Source organism: Crocodylus porosus, unplaced genomic scaffold (assembly GCF_001723895.1).
Source record: "Crocodylus porosus isolate Cpor-Errol unplaced genomic scaffold, CroPor_comp1, whole genome shotgun sequence".
Classification (NCBI taxonomy): domain Eukaryota; kingdom Metazoa; phylum Chordata; order Crocodylia; family Crocodylidae; genus Crocodylus; species Crocodylus porosus.
Window position 1 is genome coordinate 842,491 of NW_017728911.1, and position 27,898 is coordinate 870,388.

Sequence of the window (27,898 nt, forward strand, 5' to 3'; positions counted from 1 at the left end):
ACGGGGAAAGAAAACAAAACCCAAAACAACAGCTTTCAAACGATTCCTTTTTACAATATGTACAACAGAGCCCGGCAGGCAGAGGGGGTCCTGCAGCAACAGCACCTTGGGGGCTGGCGTGACAGACAAGGTGGGGACAGCACCAAGACACGGGGCACGCAGACCAGCCCAGCCCTGGCCCCCTCCAAGGGGGCAATGCAGCCTGCTCAGGTAGGGAAGCAGTGTGCCCCACAGCAGTCTGTGCCAGGCCGAGGATGCTCTGAGTGAAGCAGGCTGGCGGTGGGCAGCAGCCGCTGTCTCCCTCAAGTGAGCAGCCTGGTCCTGGCTCGAAGAGTGATGGTCATGGGAGGGAGCAGCCTGAGGAACAGCTCTGGGGTCTGTCGGTTGCTGGCACTGGCCCCTCAGAGGGGCACCAGCCTCAGCTGGGTGCAGGCCCAGGGCAAGGGTACAGGAGAGCAGCCCTAGGCCCTGTCTCCAGGAGCATATGGCAGCCTGGTTCCCTTCCACCCCACCCTGAGCAGAACCACTACCTGGAAAGCTAATGGGAATGGGGGAAGGTGAGGTGGGCTCATCCCCATGGGATCGTGGCTTACCTGGGAGGAGTGGAGCCAGGCAGGGGCACTGACACCATCCCCAAGTGCTCACGGCTCCCCCAAGCCAGTCACCACCAGGGAACGGGGAGCTGAGGGTCTCAACAGAGTGGCTGCAGTGGAGTCTGGAGCCCGGAGCCCTGCAGGCACCATGGAGGTCCCAGGCACTGCCCAGTTTGAGCAGAATGGGGCCCACAGCCACCAGAGCTACCACACACTGCCTCCTCAGCCACCTGCACCTGCTCTCTCCCAAGAGGAGAAAACTGGCATTGACAAAAGTGAGAAGCAACCTTGGATCTTGGCCAGCAGCACACAGGCCCACCATCCTCTATAAATATGTAAGTGGTGAATATCAGGAGCTGGGAGAGAAACTGTTCACTACGGCATTCCAGGGGAGGACAAAGAGCAACGGCCATAAAGTGTTGCAGGAGTGGGCAATTAATTCAGGCAGAGGGCTGCTTACTGAGTGTTGACAAGTCATTGAGGACCGCATGACAGGCAGCCAGGGGCAGCTAAATATTAATTTTCTAAACTTGTTAGGGGCCCCGTGGGCTGGATAAAATGGCCTGGCAGGCCGTGTCTGGCCCGCGGACCGCATTTTGCCCACTCCTGTGTTAAAGGATGGTTTCAGGTTGGATGTAGAGAAGAACTTCTTTACAGTAAGGGTGACCACAATTGGAATAGACTTCCCAAGGAGGTGGTGCAGTCCCCAGCCTTGGAAGTCGTCAAAAGGAGACTGGACCAACACCTTGCTGGGATCATTTGAGCTCAGCAGTATTCCTGCCCAGAGCAGAGGGGTTGGACTTGATGATCTTTCAAGGTCCATTCCAGCCCTTAATTTCTATGACTTCTATGGCCCTGGGTGGCCTCCCTGCTGCTGTGGGAGGGGCTGAGTGGCTTTGACAAATGGCAGGTGGAAGAGCTGGGCCAAGCACTGAGGACTATGAGGTGGTGGGGGAGGGCAAACCCGGAACAGAGCCAGCCCTCCAAGGGGGACTTTGGCTGTGCAAAACTAGGGCTGCTCTGCTGTGCTGTGCTGTGGTGAAGGAACATTTGTCACTGCAGCCCTGGATCCTGCTGGCAAAGGGCTGATGCAGGGGCTGCACCTACAGAAGCAGTAGTAGAGAAGGGCAAGGGGGGAGGGGGGAGGCAGCTGGCCTGGTCAGGGCACTAGGGCAAGGGATGCTGTGGTGAACAGAGAAGAGAAGGTATTGCAGCAGAGCGCTCTGCAGGGAGGGGCAGGGCACTGGGACAGCCACTCCCATACCACCCCCAGCAAAGGTCTTAGGATGGGGCTAAGGTCTGCCCCCCATAGGGCTCAGTGCATGCACGGGAACTCCCCAGCCTGCAGTCTGAACCAGCTTTTCCCAGCTTGAAAGGGGGGCGAGCCCTGCTCAGACCATGAGATGTCCCCCCAGGCATCAGGTCACCACCCCACAAGTGCACGCATGCAGCCACAGTGCACACACACGGGCCATGATGGGAGTAGCCACCCACATTGTGTACATGTGTTTGCTACAGGCAACCCCCCAATATGTTGGTACAGATGGGAAGAGCCTAAACTTTCCTTCCTGAGACTGCAACTCCCTCTCCAGCTGGATGTCTGAAGATCTTCCCTGGATCCAACACGGCCACAAGTAGAAGGTGGAGGGGCACACAACAATGTGAACCCGATGGGCTGGTATTCCCTGCCCGCCCCGAGTCCTGGGCTGCTCCGAAGCGGGGACCTCCAGAGGGGCCTTCCAACTGAAGTCCATCAGAAACCCTTGGTGCTTCCCGCGTTCTCCTCTTCTGCACCCAGCAGGCAATTCACTCCCATCCTGAATGCCGGTGGCCAGTAGAATAAATATTTCTGTAGGTACCAGCTCTCCAAGAAAGGGGCACGGGGGTGGGGGGATTCAGCACGTGTCCGACAGGGGAGAAGACAGAGTCTGCCTCAGATTATGGCAGGAACGTCAAACAGAACAATTAACACCATTCAACTGATGTCTAATGGAATTCGCAGCGCTTCCTCATGTGAGCCAGTCACATGACTTGGGGCAGCCTAGGATATCCGACCACATCATGTCCTGTCCAAAACAATGGAGAAGGGGGCATTAGCCCAGGGCAGCATGTCAACCACAAAGGGGTAGTGGCAGCTGGCAGGAACCCAGGAGCAGCCAGCTTCAGTCTCCATCCATCTCCATCAGGCTGCCTGATTTCAACAGGCCCCAGCATCAGACTGGTGGAAAAGGCAACTCCCCCACCAGCCCTCTTGCAGACAGCTAGCTACAGACTACACCAAAACCAAAGTGTCTGGTCAGTGGCAGGGCAGCTGGCAATGGCAGGAGAGATATAAAGGGCCTCAGCTGACCTGGGGATGGGGGAACCCAAAACTGGAATAGCATGGAGCACATAGGTTAGGGCACAAAGGCAGAGCTGCTATGGAGAATCGCAATGGTGGGCATCACGGGGCCACGAGCTGGGCTTGAAGGGCACTGGCAGAGTTATTTGGGGGGGGTGGGGAGCAGCAAATACATCCCCCACACCATGCCCAGGCTTGGCTCTGCCTGCAGAGGCTGCTCCTCTGCTTTAGGAAGCCCCCAGTTCTCCCCTACATATAAGAGAGAAAGCCCTAGAGATATGTGACATTCACCCAAGTGTTTGGCACCTTCCCACAGCTTAATCCTCTCCATGCCACAACAGAGCTTTCCATGCCCTGCAAGAAGACACCTTGGGTCTTAACAGCTGGAAGTTGGCTACATGGAGCCGCTCTGCAGACCTCCCCACCTTCACTAGGGCAGAGGCTTACCGTTCTCACCTCCGGGGAGGTGGGTATAAGGAGGGGGTGGAGCCCTGCTGGCTGGCAACAATGGCTGTAGAAGAGAGACCTGCAGAAAGAAGCAGAGAACAGATCAGGAGCTGCACGGCAGCACCACAGGATGAATGGCAGTGACGCCAAAGGCTGATGACAATGGACCTGCAGTTCAGGTCACTCAGCCTTGCCCTGCCCTGCACGCTGCAGTGGCCTGGAGCTGGGCTCAGTGCCAGGGGGCTCCAGGACTAGCCCTGAGGATGGGAACAATGAGTTGCCCTCCCCGGAGACGTGACCCCAAGACTGGCAATGCCCCATAAGAGGCAATTCACCACAACATGCCAGGGGGACCATGACAGCTGTCTATTTCAGCCTGGTGCTGCCACCCCCAGGGCAGGGGAAACTCAGGGGGTGCCTCAACCTGCCTTTTGCTGCTCCCCCTCAGGCTCATGCCAGGTAATCCCACACCCACCATGGTTGTTCAGCCCAGCCCTTTCCCTCACTCAGAGCTCTGGCACGGACCAAGCCCCCCTCTTCCACTCCCTGCCAGCGGGCCCTCTGCTCTCACCTGTTGCATAGGGCAGGTTGTACTGTGCTGGCAGCAGCGAGTACCCTAGGTGGTGGTGGTGGTGATGCGTTGACATGAGGCGTTGGGAAGGGGAGGTCCGGGGTCGGTCCACACTCCTCTCCCCACCTCCCGCTGCCCCGACAGTGCTGCAGCCTCCGCCTCCCCCCACCACCCCACAGCCGCTGCGCTCTCGCTCCTGAGACGTCTTCTCGCTTATCTGGACAGGGAGGCACAAAGGCGCGTTGAAGACAGTGGACAACCAGCCACCACACAAATAGGCTGGCCCTGATGTCCACAAGGCAGAGGTGTCCGGGCACGGTGTAGCATGTGCCATGGGGATGAGGCTACTTGGGCAACTGTCTGAGCCAAGGGCCCAGCAGGTCCCTGCAGGCTCCTCCAGTGACTGAGCTCCTCACCCTGCTGGTGCTGCCACAGCCAAGATAGCTCTGGACTTCTGCCAGTGAGGTCACCTCCAGCCACAGATGAGCAGGGCTGAAGCTGGTCAGGGCTGAGGAGGTGGCTGCACAAGGCGCCATTATGGCCCTTCCTAATTGGACACAGTACGCTCCACTTCCTGTCTCAGGCCGCTGGTGCGAAGAGGCATGAGGCTGCCCCCCGTGGACAGGGAAGGGACAACAGATGGACAGCACCAATTTGCCTATTGTATATAAACACCCACCCCATCATCCCCCTACCTACATCACAGGATGGTGCCTCCAAACCCACCCCACACAGCAGGATCATTTTTCAAGGCAGCATCTCCCATGGGTTACAAGATGGATCCCAAAACCCGAATGCTTCCGGGGTCTGCCAGCCCCAGCTAGACCCAGGATGTCCTCCTTTACCCAGAGCAGATTCCTTGCACCCATGGCTTCAGCACTGTTCCCAGAGCATGAATGAGGGGGCCTGGGAAAGTAGCCACCATGGAAGAGGAAGCAGTGCTGGGGGATGATGAAGTGCTGGCCTTGCCTTGCTGGGAGAAGCCACTTCCCCTCCTCACACCTCAGGGTTAGCTTACAGTCTGCAAGGGCGTCACACAGTCCAGACACCACCGTGGCACTGGACCATACTGAGGCCCTGGGCATGGGAATGGGAAAGCCTGTACTAAGCCACTCAACAGCACCCACCAACAGCAGGTCTGTGGGGCTAGGCTCCAGCAGCTATCTGGGGAGAGGTGGGGGGAAGCGCAGTCTGAGCACTTGAGCAGCACGTGGACCCCCAGTGGGCCCACGGTGCAGAGAGGTCCTGCCCTTCCCCAGGCTCACCGTGGGGGACTTGCTCTTGTAGTGGCTGGCATGCTGCTGCAGGATGTCCAGGGCCTTGGACTCCGAGCTGGATTTGCAGCTCACGCTGGGGCTGGCTCGAGACTTGTCGCTGTCGTCGCTCCCAGAGGCCTTGCTCCCATAGGGGGAGAAGGAGTAGCTGGAGGGCAGGTACGATCCTGCGGGGAGAGGACATTCTCACCAAGCAGAAGGCGGCCTCAGTGCCGCCTGCGGCTGTTTCCCAAGGGAGTCAGGGCGCTCAGGCTGGGGAGGTCCCGGGCTGCCACCAGGGTGGCAACGACCGGTGCTACCAGCAGCGGCTGGGCAGGGCACTGTACCAAAGCTGCCAGCACAGCTCTGTGATGCTCCCATGATAACAGCAGCAAAATCCTCACTACAGCATGTGAGACTATGTCTCTCCTTCCCACCCCAAGCCTGGGAGGCTCTACCACTCCAACCAGCCGAATACAAGTATGGCTGAGCGCAAGTATGGTGCTGAGGGACCAGCCTGCAGCCCCCAGCACTGCCCCACACTTGTCTCTCCATACAGGTGGCACCACAGAAAGCAGGAGCAAAGGCAGCTGGGGAACCATGCTATCAACCCTGTTGCTGGGGGCTGTGCCCATGTCGGCCCCCGGCACGGGGACAGAAGCACCAGGCAAGGGGAAGGCCAAAGTTCAGCTGTATACAGGGCAATGTTATCCCACTCCTGCCTGGGTCCAAATTCCAGCATTTCCAGCAGGGTGCAGCATTGGTTCCTTGCTATCCACCAAGCTAAGCTGGTGGCCCCCTCCTGTACCACTGCTGTATTCACCCCTTGAATGTGCCCCATGTTCTCTTATTTCCCCCCTTTGGGAGCCTTCCAGGCACAGGAAGGCAGCACAGTGGACAGGTTACAGGGAGGAAACTCAAAGACCTGCATTTCACACCTGGCTCAGCTTTGATTACACAGCACAACTCCTGCCCACACTCCCCTGCCACAGCCCCAAGGAAGATGAGAGGACAGGAGGCCTCCCCCACTGGGCTGCCTCTTAGAAAACTTTCCCCTCTCTGTCCACATGCCACCCAATGTCACACTCCTGGACGTACCCACACCAAGCCCCTACCTGGGTAGTTCTGCATCATGACCGTCGGCATGCCCCGGTAGCTGGGGTGGTTGGGGTCATAGGACTGGCTGTAGGAGTAGCCGTGCATGTAGGGAATGTAGGACTGGTGCTGGGTGAGGGGGGAGGACACGGGAACATGGACGCTGGGCCGGGGATCCTTCCCCACCATGCGGGACTCCTCAGTGGGCGTTAGCTTGCACTCGGAGCTTGTGCTCTCCTTCCCATCCTCCTTGGGGATGGCCTCTTTGCTTCGGCTCCTCTCTTCTTTCAACTTCCTGTCCCTCTCCTCCTTCCACCGCTCGTCCTCAGTCTTGATGTCCGAGTACTTGGCGGGATAAACATAGGTCCACATCCGGGGCTCTGTTTCCTGCACCAACCACAGGCCTTGTTAGAGTGACCACACCCCTCCCTTCACTACACCCTAGCAACAGCACCTCCTATCACACTCCTTCCCCCACACCCAGGAAGGCTCAGAGCCAGGGACTTGGCAACAGCACTAATGCCAGGCTTTGGCCAGATGATGACCATGGAAGGAAGTGGTGGCCTCTGCTTCCACAGGCCACTCAGTCTCCCTCTGCTCTCAGTTCTGTGATCCTGAGCACAGCAGCCTCATACCTGGTCCCACATGGGATACACAGAAACACAAGAGTGTGCATGCTATCAAAGGCCACCATCCTTCCATCAGCCAGTTCCTATTGCCATGGGCAGTCATGACACCAAATGCCACCCCTACCCTGACCCAAAGGCATCTCAAAGCCAGGTCATGGCTGCTCCCTACACCTATCCAGAAGAGCCTGAGAAGAGAGAGGTCCTGCCATGGAGCACTGCAGTCAGTGTGCTCACCCCTGCACTGGGCGCGACTCACTGCTGCTGGGTGGCAAAGTGACAGAGCCTCACAGAAGAGGTAATAAAAAGTGGCCAGAAGAACAAATGGAAGCAAGACAGAGGGAGGGGGAAGGCATCTCTGGAAGGTGGAGGCCTGGTCTTCTCCACTGTGCTTCCTAGGGGTTGCCTCTCCTCATTCTCCCACCCGTTTCAGACACCCTGGCTCTTCTTGCGATGTCCTTTTGGGGATCAGATGACCAGGCTGGGGAGATGCCCCAAGAAGAGAGTCTCTGACTATTCAGCCCGATAAAGTAGGCTACTTCCTAAAAAAACTCATGCTTCTCTGAACCAGTCAGTCTCTAAGGTGCTGGCATGCCCTGCTTTCTGCCTGACACCATGCTACCACAGGTAACCACTGCTATTTCAAGGTGTACAGACACCAAACCTTGTGCACTCACCATTATCCACTGCCCTAACATGCCTGCTCTGCTGATGTGGAGTTAGCAACTCTTAGGTGCCTTCACTGGCTGGGTCCTTGGTGTAATTTCACCTAAGACAAAGTCTGATGCTGGAGGGGAGTGAACCTTATACCCTGCAGCCAAGGAGAGATGAGAGCAACCCCACCAAGCCCAGTCCTGAGCCCACACAATGGCAGAAGCAGCCCAAGTCTGATAGAGTGGTAGCAAAGAGCTCCACGCTAGGTCCCTAGCTCTCTGCCTTCCTTCTGACAACAGCTGGGAGGAAGGAGAGGGCCTGGGAAGGGAGCAGAACATGGATGTTCTCTCCCTTGTGCCCTGTCCAGAAGCCCAGGCAAGAGCTGCAGGGACCTTGCTGCTCCAAGTGGGTTCCCTGGCTGGGAGGCCAAGCACTTACCTGTCTGTACCAGAGAACAGGGTCCACCTCCGCCTGCCGGCTGCACTCAGAGCCAGCTTTCGTCTCTGTGGCCTCCTTCCCCAGGTGGCCAGCCTCACTTAGCTTCACCTTGAGTCCCTCTGCCACCTGACTGGGCAGCTTGGAGGAGTCCTCCAGCTTGGGAATGATCACAGACTTGGCTGTGTCAGCAGCCCCCTGCTCCTTGGCCTTGCTCAGCCCAGATTTCACCAGATCTGTGAGGCTGGGGGCTTTGGTGAGGGTTGGCGGGACGGAGGGCTTTTGCTTCCACTCCTCCTTGAGGGCTACCTCTCTCTCCTTCATGCTGAGCTCTGCTTTCTTCTCCAGCCCTCGCTGCTGCTGCTGCTCCAGGTTCTGCCTCTGCTTCTGCTGTTCTTCATACTGCTGGCGGTAAGCCGGGTTGGTGCTCAGCAAGTGGGCATGGTAGCCCTGGTCACTGTAGCCATAGGGGGGCACGTAGGCATACTGGTTGTAGTAGAGGGACTGCATGTACATGTTGGGTCGTTGTTGGATGACAGAGGGCTGCTGGCTAGAGCTGCTCAGCTCCGTCTTCTTCTCTTCACTGCCTTCACTCTTCACCTTCACCTCAGGGCTCTCTTGCTCCTCATCCTTTTTCATCTTTAGGGACTGCGTCTCTGCTGCCGCCTGACTGCTGGGGTTCATGGGCCCAGGACTTGACTGGGGGTAGCCTGGGGAGTAGTAGGTTTCAAAACCCTGGTAGTAGGGGGAGTCCTTGCTCTGGGTCTGGGCAGGAAAGAGTGCTTTCTTTGCACCTTCTTTTATCAACTGCTCAGGGTCCTTAGCCTTCACGCTCTCCAGTTTACCCTCCCCATCTTCTCCTGCATCCGAGATGTCTGAATAGGCTGGGCTGTTGGTTTTCACTGAGCTGGCCTCAGCCCCGTTCTGGGTGACGACATGCAGTGGTGTCATAGGCTGGGCTGGGTTGGCATTCTCCAGTCTGCTTGTGCCTCCAATGGATGGGCTTGGAGCATTGTCCGTGAAACTGTAGATTTTATCCGCCTCAGCCTTGATACTGGCAAGCCGGCTCTGGTGGGGGTCAGATGAACCATTCAGAAGCCCCTCGCTTTTGGTCCCTAGGTCGCTGGATTCCCCCCTGAAGGGGCTCTTTCCTTCCTCTGCCCTGCAGACCTTCCCGGGAGTCAGGGGGTTTTCAACTTCCTTGGACTCTTTCTTTTTCTTGTCCTTTTTCTTCTTATCCTTGGAAGGAGTCAGGGAAGGGTTGACTGTGAATGGTTCTCCCATGACTGTTGGCTTTGGCTGGATGGGTTTGAGTTGGGGGCTGTTAGGCATAGCCTGGACCACAGTAGTGGTCAAGCCAGTGGAGGTGCCAGGGCTTGCTGCAGTGAAGGTGGCTGTCTGGAAGGTGTAGATCTGCTGGGGGGGGATGGCAGGAGCGATGGGTCTGGCAGACTTTAAGCTTTTAGAAGGGATCTTCTCTGGCTTTGTGCTGACTGGCTTCTTTGACTTGTCCTTTTCAACACACCTCTTCTCTAGTGAGTCGAAGCCATCGTTACTCGTCTCATCGGCTACCGAGGGGCCATCCTCAGAGCCATCGTTGGACAGGGCCCCAGGATCTGTGTCTCCTTCCCCTCCCAGCTTCTTCTTGCAGGGGACCTTGGTGCTGAACTTGGTGGATGGAGAAGGGCTGTGGGGTTCCATCAGCCGGACTTTGGGGGTGGCCGATCGAGCTGGCGAGAGAGAACCCTTCTGTGAGATAGGAGCCCCATTGCAGCTCCCAATGTCCGTGTGAAGGGAAGGCTCCTCGCCATATTCACTGTCCACGTCTGCCTCCAGCTTGCTATCATCATCTGTGTGCGCGTGCGCCTGGTGGTACTTGAGTCCATTGATGTGCTTGTACTTCTTGTTACAGTTTGGGTGGGGGCAGTCAATAAGGATAGGGGAGGGACAATTCCTGTCCAGGACAGCAGGCTCCACCTTGACCCCAGCCGGGGGCATGGCAGCTGAGCCCATCGAGTTGGTGCGAATGCGTTTGCTCCCTTTGGAGTCCTCGGAGCTGGAGTTCAGCTCCATGTCAGAGAGGGGCTTGCTTTTCCTCTTGGTCACTGAGGAGGGGCTGGCCTTCACATCCTCACCAGCACCGCTGGGCGGGGTACGGTGGTCCGAGGAGTTCTGGCTGCCCCGGCGCCCTTTGCTGTTGGCCCCTGCCCGGGTCTTGCTGCTGCTGCTGGTCCCTTTGCTGTCCGAGGCAGTGGCAGTCTCATTCACAGGCGTGTTGCTGTTAGGACGCATGCGCTTCCCTCTGCCCCGGCCATTCCGCATCTCCAGGTCACTGGTGGGAGAGTCGCAGAACCTAAGAAAAAAGACAGCACAGGGCTTAGGGAGCTGCAGGAGTCAGAGGGCATAAGCTGCTCAGGAGAGCAGTGCTGCCTGGCAAGCAGCCTTGCCACAGCAACGGAGAACATGCTGGGGTCTTGGAGGCTGGCCCAGCTCCTGCAGCAGCGTTCAGAGTTCCTGTGAAGATAGGGTGCCAATACGCACTTTCTCTGCTGACCATTTCAATGGTCAGAGTCTATGCTCCACTCTCCTTCCCCCTATAGCCCTGAGCACTCCTCTCACACTTCAGGTCATGGCCTACCCTGCCTGCAGGGAGCTCACATGGTTACACACTGGGCAGGAAGGCAGCAGCTATACTTGGCTCTAAGGCAGCAATGGCAGCCAGAGCTTGGCAAAGGGTTTCTGTCTCATGCCATGGAAGCGAGGAAGCTGGAACTCTCTAGGGAAAAACAGAAATGCAGTAGGTGTGCACCAATAAAGATTTTTTGGGCCGAGACTGATAGATGATTATTAACAAGCCATATTGGCTGATACCGATCCGACTGCCGATACGCAGCCTGGCAGCTTTGGAGAGCAGCATCCAGCAGGTTAGTCTGTTGTGGCGAGGAGGGAAGGTGGGCAGACTGAGGGAGGAAGTGGGGTTGGGGCAGGTGCCCAGCGACCCCTCCGAGTGGCGGCTGGCCCGGGGTGGGGGGAAGCAGGGGCCCAGGCAGCCTGCCACAAGGCTATGTGAACCTGGAAGTCCGAAAGGGAACTGATCTGGCGGGCCAGGCCAGGCAAGAGTTCCAGGAGCCCAGGCACAAATCCAGCTTCACCCCGGTGACCTGCCCAAGGGCCGGGCAGGCCGGGGCCATCTCAAAGGGTCCCGACAGGTACGTGGGGCCCCAGGGTGGGTGCCCAGCGACCGCTCCAGGCGGCAGCTGACCTGGGCCAGGGCGGAAGGAGCCTGGGCAGCCCTCCACAAGGCTGTGTCAACCCGGAGGTCCAGAAAGGGACCTATCCGGCAGGCCAAGCCAGGCTCCTGGAACTGCCACCTGGCCCTGCCAGAGGCTCATCCAGGGGTAACGGGGGGCGGGGGGCAGCTCCTGCCACTGTGCACACCCCTGGGGGAGCACTGGGGGGGGCACGTGTCTCCCAGAGCTGTGCATGGGGTGAGGGCAGGCTACCACTTCAGGCTTGGGGCCTTCACACAGCAGGACTCCTCACGTTGCTCCATGCATCAGCCAAGGCTGCAGGACCAGCCTGGACCCGCTTCTTTCATGTCTCCACCACACACTCACCGGGGGGGCGCCCAGTCATGCTGTGTGCAGTCCAGTAGTGTCCCCACGTACGTCTTATTCCTCCAGGTCACGTTGACCACCAACATACCTGCAAAGCAAGGAGAAGAGGTTACACGCTGCCCGCTGCCCTGCTGGAACAGGCATTCCGCTCGCAGCCCCACGTGGGGAGGGGCCATGGCTTTCCAGTGGGGAGTTAAAGAACATCACCCAGATCCATCACTCAGGTCCTTGCTCCTGCCTCACTGGAGAGCCTGGAGGCAGCACCCCTGGGTGGGGTCCTAACCCAAACCTCATAGTGCACTGGCCAGGGCAGCAAGCCCCATCACTGCCTAGATGTCTGTAATGTGGGGGCAGGGGCTGAACGGAGGGGCACAATTCCAAATCTGGGCTATTGAGAAGCAAGCGTCTGCCTACTGGAGCCAGGGGGAAAGGAGAACAGAAGGCCTGCTGGAGGGGGATGCAGCTCTCCAACCAGTTGAGGGGGCTGGAGTAATGGCTCAAGAGCCTATTCACTTTCTTCTGTCCCTCACACAGTAATGCCACAGCCCAAAGGTGGGTGAGAAAGGAGATGGGCACATCTGGGTGGGGTGCAAAGTCAGCAGGATTGAGGGCATGTGTACTGGTGAGGGGACCCAAGGAGAGGGAATGGGGCCATGGACACAGAGGCAGAGGAGTCCAAGAGGCTGAATGGCTGCATCAGACACCAGCGTGGAGAACTGCTCTCCTTTCCCAATAAAGTAAAGTTGCCCCCTCAGCAAGTACACGGCACCTCCGTGAAGTCCAGCGTGTGAAGCTCCCAGCATCCCCATGGCAAGACACACTAGAGGGCACGTTGCATTGCCAAGTTTCCCATCCCAACACCAGTCTTATGAGAGCTAGTCTTGGCATTTGGTTTATAAGCGCCAGCTCCTGGAGTCATGTGAATATGTGAGACTGCATTTTCTAGGCCTCTGGGCCACACAAAAAAGCTGAAAAAGAATGTCTGAAAGCTTTAGGCCCCGCAGTACAAACATAAAGGCCAAACACTTGCTATTTATAAGATCCTTGTGGCTTTGGACCTCTTGGAGTTGGCAACATAGAGTTAATGTATCTCAGGGTAGGGTGTAGGGCAGTAATTCTCAACCAGTGTCCCAGCACTTTGCGGTGCCCTGAGAGCCATTCAAGGGTACCACTGGGGCCGACACAATGTTAGGATTGTCAAGTAAGCAAACAAGAGTCACAAGATAAACCCAGACACTTCAAATAGGAATCCAGAGTGTTAAAAACCTGCCCCGTTGTGAGCTTCAAGTTCTTTGCAGCAGAAAATCTGCTCTGCTCTTGTTATGTATGCACAAAACGCATGAAAACTAAGAGCTGGCATTATTGAGGGGCATCACAAGTTGGATGAGGGGTGCCTCTGGTTGAAGGATGAGGACCTCGAATCTGAAAAGGTTGAGAACCATGGCTCCCTTCCAGGATGCAGGAGAGGTGCTCTAAATCCCTTGTGCATATACTGCCTCTTGGCCACTAGATGTCGGGCTCTGCCATGAAATTCAGCCTCAGCGCATCTTCCCCTTCCTCAGCCCGTGTACTGTGACCAGGGATCAGAGCAGCAGGCTGCCCCACACATAGTCCAGCCTAGCCACCCTGGCTTGACATAGCTGGTTATGTGGAGACACCATGTTCTCCCGATGGCCTGGCCACAAAGCATTTCCACACGACTCTCTCCACAAGGCAGGCAAAGCTGATGGAGAGGGGGAGCAACTTCTTGCAGACAGCTCCCTGCACCCAAGCAAGAAACCCTGCCTGGTCAGCAGCTGTCTGACACCAGGCCACTCCCCAACCGACCCTGCAGGAGGGGAGAGTCTGTCACCCCAGCAATACCCACTGCACATGATGCTTGTCCCCCTCCAGCACAGTCTGCAATCACCAGCCCTTGCCTAACAGCCCACAAAATACAAACAAGTAGCCGGTCTCCCTCTCTCCAATGCCCTGCTCCACCCACCTTGGAAGTGCAAAGTAGCTATGTCCAATGCCATGAGCCTTTTCCACTCCAGTGCACCGCCACATAGTAGCCAGGATGCAGGCAGTCTGAACCGCATCCCACAGCCAAAGAGCCTGAGCACCAGCAACCCGAATCCAGGGCTCCCGACAGCTAATCAGGGGGTTGCCAACCGGCCTGAAGATTCAGTTTGTAGACTACAGAAGAGGAAGGTGGACAGAAGCTATGAAACAACTCACCCTCCCCAGGCCAAGTCCAGACAGAGCAGCTGTGAGGGCAAGGATATGGGCATGAGACTGGACTTTCTAGCCTTGGCTCCACATAAGGAAATCTCCCCAAGCATAGAGTGGAAACAGCTACTACCAATAGTGAAGCCTGATTAAGCTCCTTCCAGTGCCTCGAGAGCCCTGGCTGAATGGTGCTGTTGGAAGCAGATCATTAGCAGAACAAGAAAATGCCATGGGTCATGGGAACTGCCCGTCCTTCGCTTCAGTTAACAGGCTTGCCTCCCGCCACTCTCCCACCTCTCCCCACCCCCATGCAGCATCTGGGCGCGGGTAGCTGCCAACATCATTCTCCTTCTGGAAGCCTGCTTCAATGCTAGCACCTTCTTAGGTCTCTTGTGGCCAGCAGGCTACAAGTACCTCCATAAGAAAGCAATTACACTAAATAATCTCGGGCCATTAGCAGAGTGAACTCAAGTGGATATTTCCTCCCAGCGATGGACTGCTCTGATTACTGCATAACTAATTCAAATAGGAGCAGAGTCCATTGAACAGAGTGCATTTATCTGAACAAGGTAAAACTTGGGAGATAGAAATCTCATTTACAAGGGCAGATGAGTGCGGCTAGATATATAGCGGCATGGCATCAGAAGATGAATGGAGCTCAGGGAGTCCGGAACAGCTGTGCCTGGAGCACGCTTATAAATCTTGGTCCGTATTTCCCCAGTTGTAACATGCCAGCAGACAGCTGCAGACTTTTGAGAAATAATACATGGAATCGAGAGAGTCGCAGAGCAGAGGGCCAAGATGCAAGTTTACTTTTAAAAATGGCAGGCCCCCTGCTGTGGGAGCAAGAAGGGGGGTGACTTCAATGGGAATGATCAATTATTACCCCTATTTTAAATGTTTCCCCTCTCCCCAAAATGTTGACAATTTACCCAGCAGTAGCCTGTACAGAGAGGTGCTTACAGCGCCGGGCTGGAACCCTGAAGATCTGACCGCAGCGATCAGAGATTGCTGCCTGAGCTCAGGCAAGTTCCTCTCTTCCTCACTGGCTAGATGAAATGGCTACTTCCCCAGTTCACAGGAGAATTTCAAGGATACACTGATGTGTGTTTGAGGTGCTCCAGTATGATGAGGTGAGCCACAGAGAGACCTACAAACACAACAGCATGGTGCTATGGCAGGGGTCTTTCTCAGTAACCCTGAGCCTCCCTACAATGCTCAATGGAAGGGGGCTGGTATTTGGGGTATAAGAGGCTGGGAAAAAAATGCTGTAGTAGCCTTGCAAATCAGAGAGGGAAACTAACCCATCTAGTTCCATTGACCTGAGCTAGTGAAATATAAGTATATGGCATATGAGGGTGGAATGATGCCTGGGAGGCTCAAATTCCCTCCACGTTAGTTCAGGCAGGGTGTTGTGCACGAGGTCTGCAGAAGTAAATTCCTAAAGCATGACCTGAGGCCTGCCACTGTCCCCTAACTGTTTACTGCTGAAAGTCTACTCCGGATATCAATACACAATATATCAACACAGCACCACCAGACAGCAGATCCAGGTACAGGACATGCTAGCACTGCTGTATTAAAAAAGAGCAGACAAAATGCACCTACGCTGATATAACTTATTAGAAAATGCCCTGGTGTAACTTACCCTGGGGTAAGTTCTGTGTGTCTGCAGTGATTCTGGGATAGCGATCTGCTCAATACAATTACATGCTCCCCTGCTACCTAGTGGCACAGTCCTGTAATAGTGCTCCCTGCAGCATCCTTCCCCTCTCCACCAGTGAGAGCTGGGCATTTCTTTGCCGCACACACCAGTATAATTTGCAGCAGTGTATAAAACTAGGATAAACACCACCAGTCTTAGTGTGGCTGGCACCTGAGCATGTAAAGCCTCATCACAGTTAAAAGGCACCAGGAAACCTAAATACCGAGAAAAACCAGACAGTGACATCTGGTCACTGAAACCCCCAAGCTTACAAAAGCTCAAGACCTAAATCTTCTCGTGATCCATAGGAAGGGGCCACGCCAGGAAGCAGACTGGCTCCCTTCCCTCTATCATGGCCTCCCTCTGGCATCCTGATTTGGGACTGTCTGCATACAGGGAAACAGCTCACTACCTCCATGTTCATGGGCCATTCATGAAGGCAGGAACAGTCTTTGGGAAGAGGGAGTTTGGACAGTGTGAAGATTTCTGCCCATCTTGGGGGCAGTGCATTTAGATGAATCTCCTCCTGCTGGATTCAACAACCTGGCCCCAAAAGCAGTTTTGTGTGCCTCAACCCACCAGCCTCCACTCCATCACCCAAGAGAGCTGAGCTGCTCCTTTCATTCAGTCTCTACCTTCTAGCACCCTCCTCCATCCTTGCCAGGAGTGGCTGTGCAGCACATGGCGCTTCAAATGTCTCTTGAGAGAAAGCTCACTGTTAGGAGCCTGAGCACACGCTGCCCACACTGGCCTCCTATGGATGGTTGTGTGGCAGGGTGTCAGAGGCTCAAGCCCCAGGCCACCGAGGCAGAGGGCCTTCCGGCATTTTCCCCACTGTCATCATCGTGGGAGGGAGATGAAGAGCTGAAGCAATCCTTTGGCACAGGTGGGGATAACTACCAGACACCTCCTTCCCCTCCACAACAGCAGCCTGGCAGACAGCAGGATGGAAACCTGCCACCACACAGCCTATATTTAACCCACTGCAACCAATTGCACAGAATCCCATCCTAATCCTTCAGCAACAGCACAGGGTAATTTAAACTATGGGGAGGGCTTCTAAGTGGCTTTTTAACCCATCAGCAACAATGGCAAGACAGTGCTTGGCCTACCAGGACCAAGACTGAGCAAGCATAACCAGGCCAGAGTGGCCAGGAATGAGAAGTGTCCTGGACTAACTGGCACTGTCACTTCCACCCAGCAGGGAGGGGCATTCCTAGCACACCTTAGGGAGACAGGTACCATGTGCCGCTTCCCTGTGGTTGCTGTGGCAGTGCTGATGGCAGATGGCAGCTGTGTGGAGTAGGAGCTCCCCGACTTTATTACACGCTGTTCAGGAACAGGGCTGTGGCATGTTCAGCGGAGGTGCGGGGAGTGGGTGGAGACCTATATCAGAGCAGAGCAAGTGTCTCTGAAAAGCTGGGTTTGAAAAAGACACAGCATTCCTTCCCCCTACAGACCTGCCACCTCAAGGACCAACCCACCCATCAGACAGGTGAGCTTTGTTGAGGGGGAAGTAAGGATGCACATCTCCAGTCCTGCAAGACCCAGACTCCCCAGAGCCAGCCAATTTAAGGTCAGGTGGAAAAGACTTGGCTCTGTGTCTAGCTGGGAACACATAGGGCAAGAGGCTGCATGTACCAGCAGAGCATACCCTGCAACCCGGGGAGATGGAGAATGGTACTCTGAGACTCCCAGAGGGCACATCAGCCTTGCCTGGACACCCACGGGCCCTCAGAACAGGGAGGATGGGTTCAGAGCAAGGACCCTTAAAAAGCAGTAGACTGGGAACAAACCTGGAGGTAGCACAACGATTCTGGTTGTCCCTGGTGCTGGAAAACAGGACCTGGCAGAAGTGCTTAAGGGGCTACTCCCCCTACATGGGGATGTTTCAGCTCTTCCTAAGTCCATCAACAGAGGCGCATCAAGGGAAGACGCCACTGCCCCTGGAAGCAGTGAAGATGGAGAGGAGGAAAGGGCTATGCAGGAGAAACCTACTAAGGTTGAGCTGTAAGAGCTGAAGCATTACTCCTCTGCTGCAGCTTCACTCTGGGACTGGTCTACCTGATCCTCCTGAAATCTGGATAAGACAGACATTCATCCTCCTTCAGACTCCACATGCCTGGGGCAGGAAGAATCCCCCACTGTGAGATCCACATGAGCAGGGAGCTGCAGGGCACTGGCATTGCTACTATGCTCCAGGCCAAAGACAGCTGTGTTTTAGGCCCATGGGGAGAAACACTAGCGTCTAACACTTTGCCCTTGAGTGCCCCTGCTTTATCTCTGTCTCACTTGGATGCAAGTGCCTGGGTACCATTACAGGCTCTTGGAGACAACCAAGAGCTCCTCTAGCACCTGATCCTGTGGGAAGGAAAGTGCAGACCAGCCTGTCCACTGGACCTCCTAAAACTTCTATTAAACAAAGTTCCTCGGACCCATTCAGCTGTCTCATTCCCCACCTGCCTCAGTGAGGATTTATTAGCAGTGACAGCAGATAGGTTTCCCAGGCAACCTGTGCACACAGCCGGATGGAGCCTCCAAGGTGGCAATTGAACTGGCAGTGAGACAGTGCTGCCAAAGAGACATGTTCCTGCGACAGGGCACCCACCACCACCATCACCATCCAGCTGCATAACAAGAATCGATCCAACCTGGATGACGTTAGGTTCCTGCAGATGCATTGGTTTTAAGGTAGGCAGCGTTCTCTCACAACCAAGGGAGCCCAGACAACCTTAAGGAGGCAAAGAATTCAGTCCCGGGCACCCCTCTGATCTACAAGCCAGAGCCCTTCTCCAGCTCTTTAAGGGCTCTGCAGCAGCCGTTTTAGCTAGGCTGCTGACAAATTCAGCCAACAAGCAGCTGCTACCCAGGTATCAGGGACAATACTAGTTAATGTGGTTATGGCTTCATGCATGGGGGTAGGAGGGGACAAACATGTTTACATACAACAATGGAGCAGGCCTCAGACTCATGGAGATCTGCCCAGGCAGCCTGTAGTGTTAAAGTCCAAGCACCCTACTGTGTTAGAGCATCTAATGCAACCTCTTGCCCAACTGGGGCACAGACACTTAGCCAGACTATTAAGCTGGGAGTGGACCCAAGGGGCAGTTCAGTTTAACACTAGCACCTGCTTGGCTCCCTCTAACACAGTGCTGGACACTGCCCTGCAGGACGCAGAGGAAACCCAACAGCTGCGACACAGATGCGGGGTGGGGAGGACTCTTCAATACTGAACAGTGCATCTGGATCTGTCACTAGCCTGGTATGACTATATCATAAGGTGGGAAGGGCAGTTTGCTCCAGAGACCTAACAGGGGTAGCACACAGCCTGCCCACCCACAAGAAAAAGGCAGAGACCTTCTCTTATAGTCACCTAGAGCTTCCACTCACAAGCCTTCAAGATAATGGCTCCAGACCTCTTTCCCTATGTGACACCACATGCTTCAGACACGGGGGATCAAAGAAGTGACTGGCAAACTCAAAAGACTCCAAGGAGGACACGCACCCCTGAGGAGCATATAAACTCATCTGTTCTTGTCCCGTAGCTGCAGAAGCAGCTCAAGTCACAGGCTATCGCAGGTAGGACCCAAGGGGTATGTTGGCTGGTGGGTGTTTTTACCCTCTGTCCCACCAGTGCTTCACTTCAGCTACCATAGTACAACAAAACTAAGGCACATCTTCTGTTAGGGAGGCCTTCCCCAAATGCCAATTCCGGTTTACTAACCTGTAACTTCTGGCACTGTGCAGTAAAACTGTTCCCCTGTTTAGGTGGTATTCAATACAGTCCTGTACCTCTGCTCTTAAGTCAGACACAGTAGCTTATAATAGTTGGTACAGTATAATAGCAGTTTTATCTAATGCATCATGTGTTCCCATATGTAATTCCTCACCAGATGCTATGGTGGCTGAACAGATTCAGCTACTGAACAGTATTTTGGCTGGTGCTTTTCAAAGTGGTTCAGATAACTGAGGATGTACTGTACTGGGTTTTAAGCAGGCTCAGTCACTGTTGTTAGGTAAGGCTCCCCCAGGGAGGTGATGAAGCAGGTGCCCAGAGCCAGCTGGGCCTACAAAGGAATACATGGTATGAGTGAGAGTCACAAGATCTTATTTCCAAGAAAGACCAGGGCTTGTGCCTAAACATGTGGGGAGTTTGCCCAGAGGCCAGAAAGGAGCCTGAGGTATAGCATGCCTTGAAATTCTCACAGCCACTCAAGATTATTAGTGAGGCATCCTGGAGACATTGAGACAAAGCCTGAAGGAAGGAAAGGGAGTCCACAAGGAAAACTACCATTTAAGGGCCTTGAAGAACCTCTGTGAGCTAGTAGGGATAGTGACTTGCCTGCATCAGGAATGAGAGGAGACAGGGAGATGGAAGAAGGAGCAGAGGGCAAGGGGTGAGGAGGCTAAGGTGGCAGCAGGACCCAGGGGGAAGCAGCAGGGAAGGAAGCAGTAGAACACAGGAGTGAGACAGCAGGTGAACAGAGAACATGTTTAGAAAGCATCACCAGCTTTTTCCAGAGAAGATAGAAATTAGGGGCCCTGCCTATCACCATAGTGGAGCAGAGCCTTTGCTGGTGTGGCTGGCCCAGCAGAGCTGAACAGAAGAGCGAGGGTTTTGTTTACATGCCTGGAGGATGTGCTGCAGGAGGGGGTCATCACAGCCAGAGGAGCACCAGAGCGAGTCTTATTCATCCCCGCCGTTAGCTCACTAATTAGAGCTGCGCTCCAGCACCGAGCCCCGCTGGCTCACAGATAAGAGTGCTGACAGCTTAGGCTGTCTCAACACCCGCCTGGAGAATTGTTCCATTTGCCTCCAATGATCTTTGGAGCGCAGGATCGATCTCCAGGTCACCTGAGCCTCTGAAGCTGGCTGTCCCCTTTGCCTGGGGTTGCAGATTTCTGGGAGCGAGACGACATTGATGGATCGGCCCCTGGAGGCTGGTTCTCACTTAGCACAGACCTCATTTCACAGCTTGGAAAAAGCAACTGTCTGAACATCCCCAGCTAAGATTGCTGGCTGCACCCAGCCAATGGGAAGGGAGCAGAGGGTTGCCATCTATCTTAGCAAGGAGTCACCAGCTCTGTCCTGAGGAACTGTGTTGCTTGGCTTTTGTCATTCCCCATTTTTCTTCATGGAGAAGGGCCAAAGAGAGGGGTCTCCAGAGGGCAGGAGGAAAGCAGCCGAAAAGTCAAGCCAGTTCTACCTTTTTTCAGCATGAGTCAGTGATCTCCCAGCTCTGCAGGAGCTCGGGTCATGCTTTTCCCCTGCTTCCTCCAGAGAATCTGTTCAGAGGCAAAGCAGTGTAGGGGACAGGGCACTGGACTGGCAGTCAGAAGACACTGGATGCATTCCCAGCTCTGCCAATGATTCCCTGAAGCACTGGGGCCAGCTCAGGACAGAAGCAGGTCTCAACATCCACCAGACAACAAGGGTCAATTACCATCCTGCCTCCCAGCAGCTGTCCGGGGCAGAGCAATCTCTACAGAAAGCACCAGGGTCAGAGAGCACCCATACTTCTGGATGAAGCTCCCAAGCCCTAGATCTTTAAACAACGGGGATGCATCATGAAGTGGGAGTATTTTCAAAGATGGAGGCCCTAAACAGCCTGGAGACCCACAGAGAGAACAGCAACTGTTCCTCCTGACCAGACCCAATGGCTGCACCTTGCAGCCATGACAGGGTGGCTTCAGAGCAGGGCCCACAGTATCCTTCCCACAGCAGCAGCCGTGCAGGCAAAGGAATGTGGCAGCTTCCACTGCCGAGGCTACCAGGCACACTGACAGACTCCTCAAGCTGCCCCAAATCTGCTCTCAGCCCTCCAGAGCTCACAGTCTAAGAGGACAAAAATAAAGGACAGAAGAAGCATGCACAGATCTCACACACATACATCACACAGCCTGAGCAAGTCAGGGAGGTCAATATGTGAAGTCTTCTGTCTCCACCCTCCTTTTACAGCTCTGCCTTGCCTCCTGTTCCTAAACCGGTCTGCATGGCCTTTCCAGTCACAAGTATCACAATTCCATCTGTTGGCATCTTGTAGGCTTTGTGCAACCAGCAGGTCACTGGGAGGGATCACAGTGAGAAGAAGGCAGGAGCCCACACACTGCATGCAGAGGGGAGAGCAGCCCAGGAACAGGCAGAGAGTGGGAGGCTACATTATGAACCAGGGGACAGCATAACACTGAGCTCTGAATGCCAGCACAAGAAAAAAATTGACTTGACACAGCAGAGAAGGGGAAAGGCAGTGGATGCACTTGAGGAGGGAGGGTTGTGGGGGACTTATAGGGGCACAGTCTGAAAACAAGGGAGAGGATTACAGTGAGCAATTTCTTACCTCTCATCCCCATTTGATTTGGGAAATGGTTCACAGGTTTACACTGTTTTGTGTGAGTGCATGCTGCATGTGCGAGTAGGTGTGTGTGAGTGAATTACTGCAGTGGCATGTACTGCTGGTCCCTAAAGCACCCAGGTCCCTGCCATAAGAGGTCCTATAAGGGAAAGAGTCACTCCAAATCCCAGACACGCTATTTGAAGAACTGCGGTCCAAATTAAATAAGGGCCCCATGGGAGAAGGCAAATCCCCCTGCTTCTCTCAGCCATGGCCACCCTCAATCCTGCCTGCACACTCCCCCCGCCACCATGCTGGGGAGAGGGACTTGAAGAACTATGCTTCTGACGCTCCTTTTGTGCAGCTGCTGCTGTTGCCATGCGGTGATCCTTGTTGCTATGAAGGTTTGCATGTCAGACAATAGCTTGTTTGGGCTCCAAATGCTGCTGCTACTGGCTGAGATGTTTCCACAGTGAGTCACCATGGTGCTGGAGTGGTCCATCTCAGGAGTGGGCTTTGCTGTGTCCTGTCACCTCCAGGTGACAAGTCCTGTTCAGCTAGTGCACTTCGCTCCAGGTGATAGGAATTACGGTGAGGGAAAAGGAAACCCAGCAGCTAATGAGGCTGCAAGCCTAGTGTTGCTTTCTGGTATAATTAGATCTGCTAATGGCTCCTGCAGATCAGAATCACACCTAACAGAATTAGAGAAACTGCCAAGACAGCTGCTCCCATGAAAGGCATTTAACACAACACATTCCCCATCGGAGGGAGGTAGGCAAGCAGGTAGGCAGGAAGGCAGGTATGGAGAGGAGGCAGACACTCCAAGAGGTATCCCCAGTGGGGGAGCGCTGATGTGACAGGCTGCTACCTTCCTGCAAGCCCAACAACAGGTGAGAGAAGTGCAAGCCACAGACCAGGCTCTGACACAGCCAAAGCCACAGCGATGCAAAGGAGCCAACAGTTTCCACTGGACTTTGGAGGTTTGTGCTCAACAGATGTTTGGTGGCCTCATTTCCCCTGCTGGAGAACGTTTTCTTCCCACTCATGGAGCAGCTCTGACAGGAGGCAAAAATGCAGGGAGGAAAATTTTCCAAACCAGAACATTTTCCGGAAAAATTTCCAGTGCTTTATTTTTCTGTGGGAAATTTTCCATTTCTAAAACTTTGTTTCATAAAATTCATTAGGAACCATGAATGGATGCCAATACAGTATTAGGCAAGCTTGGCAGTTTCAAAGTTGTAATTAATGTTTTTCAGGTGATTAATTGTAGGAAGTGTGTTAGAGAGTACATTCATGTTGTACTGATTTGTAAACAAGAGGGTAAATACACTCACATCATTATCCAAACCAAAAATCAAGTTATGAATTCACCTAATTGACTGTGCAGGTCAAATCAAAAACAAAACACAAGATACCATGCACAGTTCTTCGGGTGTGATAAAATTACTGTCTCAACAGTTTTCAGTGCCTTCATTTTTTTTCTTAAATTTAAACGAACAATGTAAAGGAAGTACATGCTATTGTGTATTGTCTTTACATTTTTACAAGTATTCCAATAAAAATAATTTCTTTCCATGTAAAGCTTTGAATTTGTTTGAATATAACATTTAAACCACATTAAGTGTGCTGTATTTAATTTTTTTCCTAATCAAATATTTCAGTTCAAATACTTGTGGCTATTGGGACATAACATTAACACTGGGGTACTTTTTTTAGTTTTGTTTATTACATAGAAGTCAAATGAACATGCTAAATCAGATTATGCTCTATTTAGGGCATTGGAAAATGTTCCGGAAAATTTTGAATTCGAAAATTTTCCAGAAAACTCACATCTCTGACCAGAAGACTGCTCTGTCAGCTCCAGGCAGAGCAGATGGGTGAATGGCAGAAGCATCCCCCTAAACAGCATCAGACTCCCTGGACCCTGTGGTTCACATCCTGGGAGGGCTGACCTAGACTTTTACACCCTCTGCCCCCTGGCTGGTACTCCACACAGTGGGTGTCACACAAGCCTTTGAAAAGCAGCCCTCTGCCCACAAGATGAAGGAGGACTAGCAAACATGTGCTCCACTGCTGTGCGTGGTCCTCCTTCCCAGAGGGGTATCATGAACAGGGCTACCCCAGGCTACTTGGAGATGAGCCATAATATACAAAGTCTTTTCTAGCTGACAGCTCATGACTTTGATGGACAGCAGGACGGCTACAGGATGGCTACTGGATGTGCAACAAATTCACTCTCCCCAGCTTGCAGGAAACGGCATTAATCTGTTCAGACTGGGAAAGGGGCACGTCAGCAACACTCAGCAGGGAGCTGCAGGGCTGTGAGCGAACAGTGTTTTTGCAAAAAGGCCTATGTCAGAGCAATTACCATGGGACTTCAAGGGGCACATTCAACACAAATTCAATTTGCCAGGGACTTGTCAAACAACAGATAAGAGCTTTACACCCCCTCCCAGACTCCCTGGGAACATAGCACATCACTGTCTTACACCGGTGGCCAATACTTAGTTACCTCAGGAATTCATCAGGGAAAGGTATGTGTCAAAACTCACAAGTGCGTGCTGGGAACGCCCAAGGCAACGCCTTCAGGAAGTCTGCACTCAACCAGCAGCAAGCATCATCCTGTACCTGCCAAGCCCGGGTAACTGCCACAAGAGGAGGGATTTGGCTGGTCCTCTCAGCAGAGAAGCAGGCTGGCACAATGCTGACTAGGAAGCTCCTCTCCATTTCAGCCTCATTTTGAAGTGCCTGCCCAGGTGCATACAGCAAGTTGCTTAGCAGGCAAGGAGACTCACTCCCCCAACCCCCTGAACAAACTCCTGAATGAATCGGCCTGATTCAGTAAAGGCGGCAAGGCCCTTCCAATTCCCCGCACCTGACATTACCAATCTGGTTTAGACAAGGCTGTATCTGTGCAGAAAACAGCACGAATCCATCCACTCTGCACAGGCAGCAGTGCATTCAGCTGAAACACCAGATTCACATGCTGCAACGTACCCTGCTCCATGTTAGGCCCACCACACACTTCCTGGATGTGGCTATGAGGCTCATATTTCAGGCTATGAACTTTCGCTTGAGACATCACTTTGTACAACGAAGCACTATCCTAGGGTGAGGGGCTCCTGGCAGCCAAGAACAGGTAGTACTGATGCTCCTTCAGCCCAGAGCCCTTCTCAAGCAGTAGAGAAAGTGGCAACACACACACATTTGTCTTTGCTGCTTCAGCCAGGCTCTGGGCAGCAGCACACAGTTATCCACGAGGGAAGAGAGAAAAACCAAGACTAGAGGGAGGAGGGAAAAGGAATGATGAAAATGAAAGGAAGAGGAGAGGGAGCACTACTGCTCAATCCCACCACACAGGAGCAAGAGAGCAGTACATCTGAGCACCAAAATGAAGGTTGATTGGGAGCAACAAGAGAGCAGCACAGGTTAGCAGCCACAGCACAAGCTCTCTCTGCCACCTCAGTGTGGACTGTGATTGCTAGTGGGGGCTGATGTCCCTGTGGCTGCTAACCTCACCTGTGCTAGCTAGGCTGAAACGAGCACAGATCTGCCTAGCCAGGAGTCAATCACACCTCCTTTTTTGCTGGGTCATCGCATCCTTCACAGCCAATGTTTTTACCTAGCCCGCTGTGAACATCTTGGGTCAAGAACAAATGCTAGATGCCTCTGAGTACACCATGCAAGTCCTGGCCTCAGCCATCACAACAGCCAGGTCGGCCCTAATCCTAAAGCTATAATTATAAGTGCTGCTGTTAAATCTCATCACCATAGAGAATGGGAGGGGGTCAGGAGCAGAATGGGGACACTCCCTCGCAGAGGCACTAGTTAGTTCTTATACACCAAGGGCCAGACCTTAATCCAGCTAGTAGGTGCCTTCATGGACTTAGGTACACAATTGTGATCCTATTCCACCCTACTCAAGTACCTGAAAAACAATTCATGCAGAAAGCAGGTGGAGCTGCCCTCCTGCTCCTGCTCTTTGTGACAGTCTTCAGGCTGGAGTGATTAAAGTGGGCTTAATAGGTAAGGTAGGTTCTGCTAGACACACACTATGGCAACGCTACAGAGACGACTGGAATCGACCAAAGGAAACAAGAGGACCTGAACCGTGCATGACAGGAGCGCAGGGCACGCTGCAGGAGCCGTCGGAAATGACAGCAGGAACCAAGCGGCAGCCGGCAGAGCCAGGCAGGGAAGGATTTTTGCACATGTTCATTGAATTACTATAGACTAAAAATAGGCAAGCGGCAGGAGCCACGGAATGCCTCCGAGGCACGGTCTGAACCGATAGCTGCAAAAGAAAAGGATAATGTGGCAGGACAAGCAGGTGGGCTGCAGAGCTGCACAGATTGGTGAGGCAGGAGAGAAGGGATGAGTGGGAGGGGGGCAAAAGAAACACTAGGAACTGATGGGAAAGGAGGAGCTGAAACCTGATGGAAGCGGGGAGAAGGAGGGAGGGAAGGGAAATAAGCAGTGTAGTGAAAATGACCGTTGCTCAGCTGATTCAGGGGGAGCGGGGAGACTGGTGCCATCACTCTCTTTGAAGAATCACAGAGCTGTGTGAAGCAATCTACGCTTGAACATTTTACAAGGTGCCCAGGAGCTGCGAGGAAAGAGCTGCAGTGCCTCAGCTCAGGAGAGAGGCTGTGGCACATGGAGACCTTCTGTTCCTTGGCAAGGTTCTCAGCTGCTGCTGCTCAAGAAGCTCCATTTTCCTAACAGGGGGCTGATGAATGTGAAACCCATTTGGCTCCAGAAAAAAAAATGAGGAGCTTGATTCTGTCTCTTCCCCACCCCAGGGGGTGGGATGGAAGCAGCATGGGTGGGAGAAAGGCAGTGATTCTCCCTTAGCCCTCTGGCTGCCACTGAAGTGGGTGGCCTCATGGATCATCCCCCCTTCCAGCCTCCCTTCATGCTCTCCCCTCCCCTGGCTCTCCACCTTGCCAATATAAAAGAGCAGGAGTTCCCAGTTCTTGCCTGTTTCCCTGCTGCCCACAGGAGTCTGCACAGCAGCAAAAAAACCAAGCAGTCTCAGTAATTTCATGCTGCTGCAGCTTTGGAAAAACAGCAGAGCGACAGGGTCTCTCCGCAGGCTTGGGCAGACCACAGCACAGTGGGTCAGACTGGAACAGCTTTCTTTGCCAGAGCAGAAGCTGGACACTTAAGGTCTTTTAAACTACAGTCCATGTCCTCCAGACATCAACATCTCCGGCTCCCCTGCTCCATAATGTGCACGAGGGACTGTTCACTCTTTGCCACTGGGTCTTGCAACCCCAGCTGGACATTGATTCCCTGCTGTCCCAAATAAGGGGAGCAATGGGGTTTACACAACACGCCTGCAGAATCCCAAACCCAGATTTCTTTTGGACTTTCAGGTATGGGTCAGGATGCTGCAGATAGCCAGAGAGGAAGATAGGCCAGTTGTTACAGCACTAGCCCAGGATGTGGAGATTACTTAGCCTTTCTCCCCAGCTGTGTAATCCCTGCCTTGCTGGGTAAATGCATTAAAGCTGGTGCTCAGGTACTACAGTGATAGAGGTCACACAAGTACCACAGACAGAACAGATCTAACACAGAGAGACCACACTGCTGGACTCCAAGGCCATAACACAAGAGCAGAAGGATTTTCTGAACCGAGAGGCAACGTTTCTCTCTCTGGTCATGCAAACCCATACAGAGAAACCAGACTATGGCTCAAGCAGACTAAAAAGGAAAAGTAGGGGGGAATGAAGGCTGCTTCACATGGCTAGAAAGTGGCCACTAGACAAATGTTTTCAAAAGTACCACCCCAGCCCCTCAAAGCAAGTGTACCTCGTTTTCCCCAGTCTGATCCTATGACCCTGGCATAGACAGGGCAGTCAGCAGCACAGCTGGTTCTCACACCCTCACTGTATTTTCACTCTTGCAAGCACATGCCACATTCACAATCAAGGCTCCTAACCCTGCAGGCCATTTCCTGCCCCCCACCAGCCACACTAGCTGATAAAGGAGGAATCCCCCAAAGGCCATTTTCAG

At 53.8% G+C, this 27,898-nt stretch overlaps 1 protein-coding gene across 3 annotated transcripts in view; it reads right to left on the minus strand.

Annotated features, from left to right (window-relative positions):
- Positions 1-2,166: 2,166 nt before the first annotated feature.
- The window catches only part of ZNF609 (zinc finger protein 609), a 93,008-nt gene continuing 67,276 nt past the window's right edge, over positions 2,167-27,898 (minus strand). For 2 of the 3 annotated variants that reach the window (XM_019533224.1, XM_019533226.1), the window contains 7 exons: positions 11,633-11,720; positions 8,019-10,368; positions 6,321-6,687; positions 5,218-5,393; positions 3,953-4,169; positions 3,382-3,460; positions 2,167-2,659 (listed from right to left, as the gene is read on the minus strand). In XM_019533224.1, the coding sequence (XP_019388769.1) occupies positions 3,387-3,460; positions 3,953-4,169; positions 5,218-5,393; positions 6,321-6,687; positions 8,019-10,368; positions 11,633-11,720 (3,272 nt within the window). In that variant the 3' untranslated portion in view covers positions 2,167-2,659; positions 3,382-3,386. The remainder of the gene's footprint in view (positions 2,660-3,381; positions 3,461-3,952; positions 4,170-5,217; positions 5,394-6,320; positions 6,688-8,018; positions 10,369-11,632; positions 11,721-27,898) is intronic. The other variant, XM_019533225.1, reaches the window with a different exon arrangement.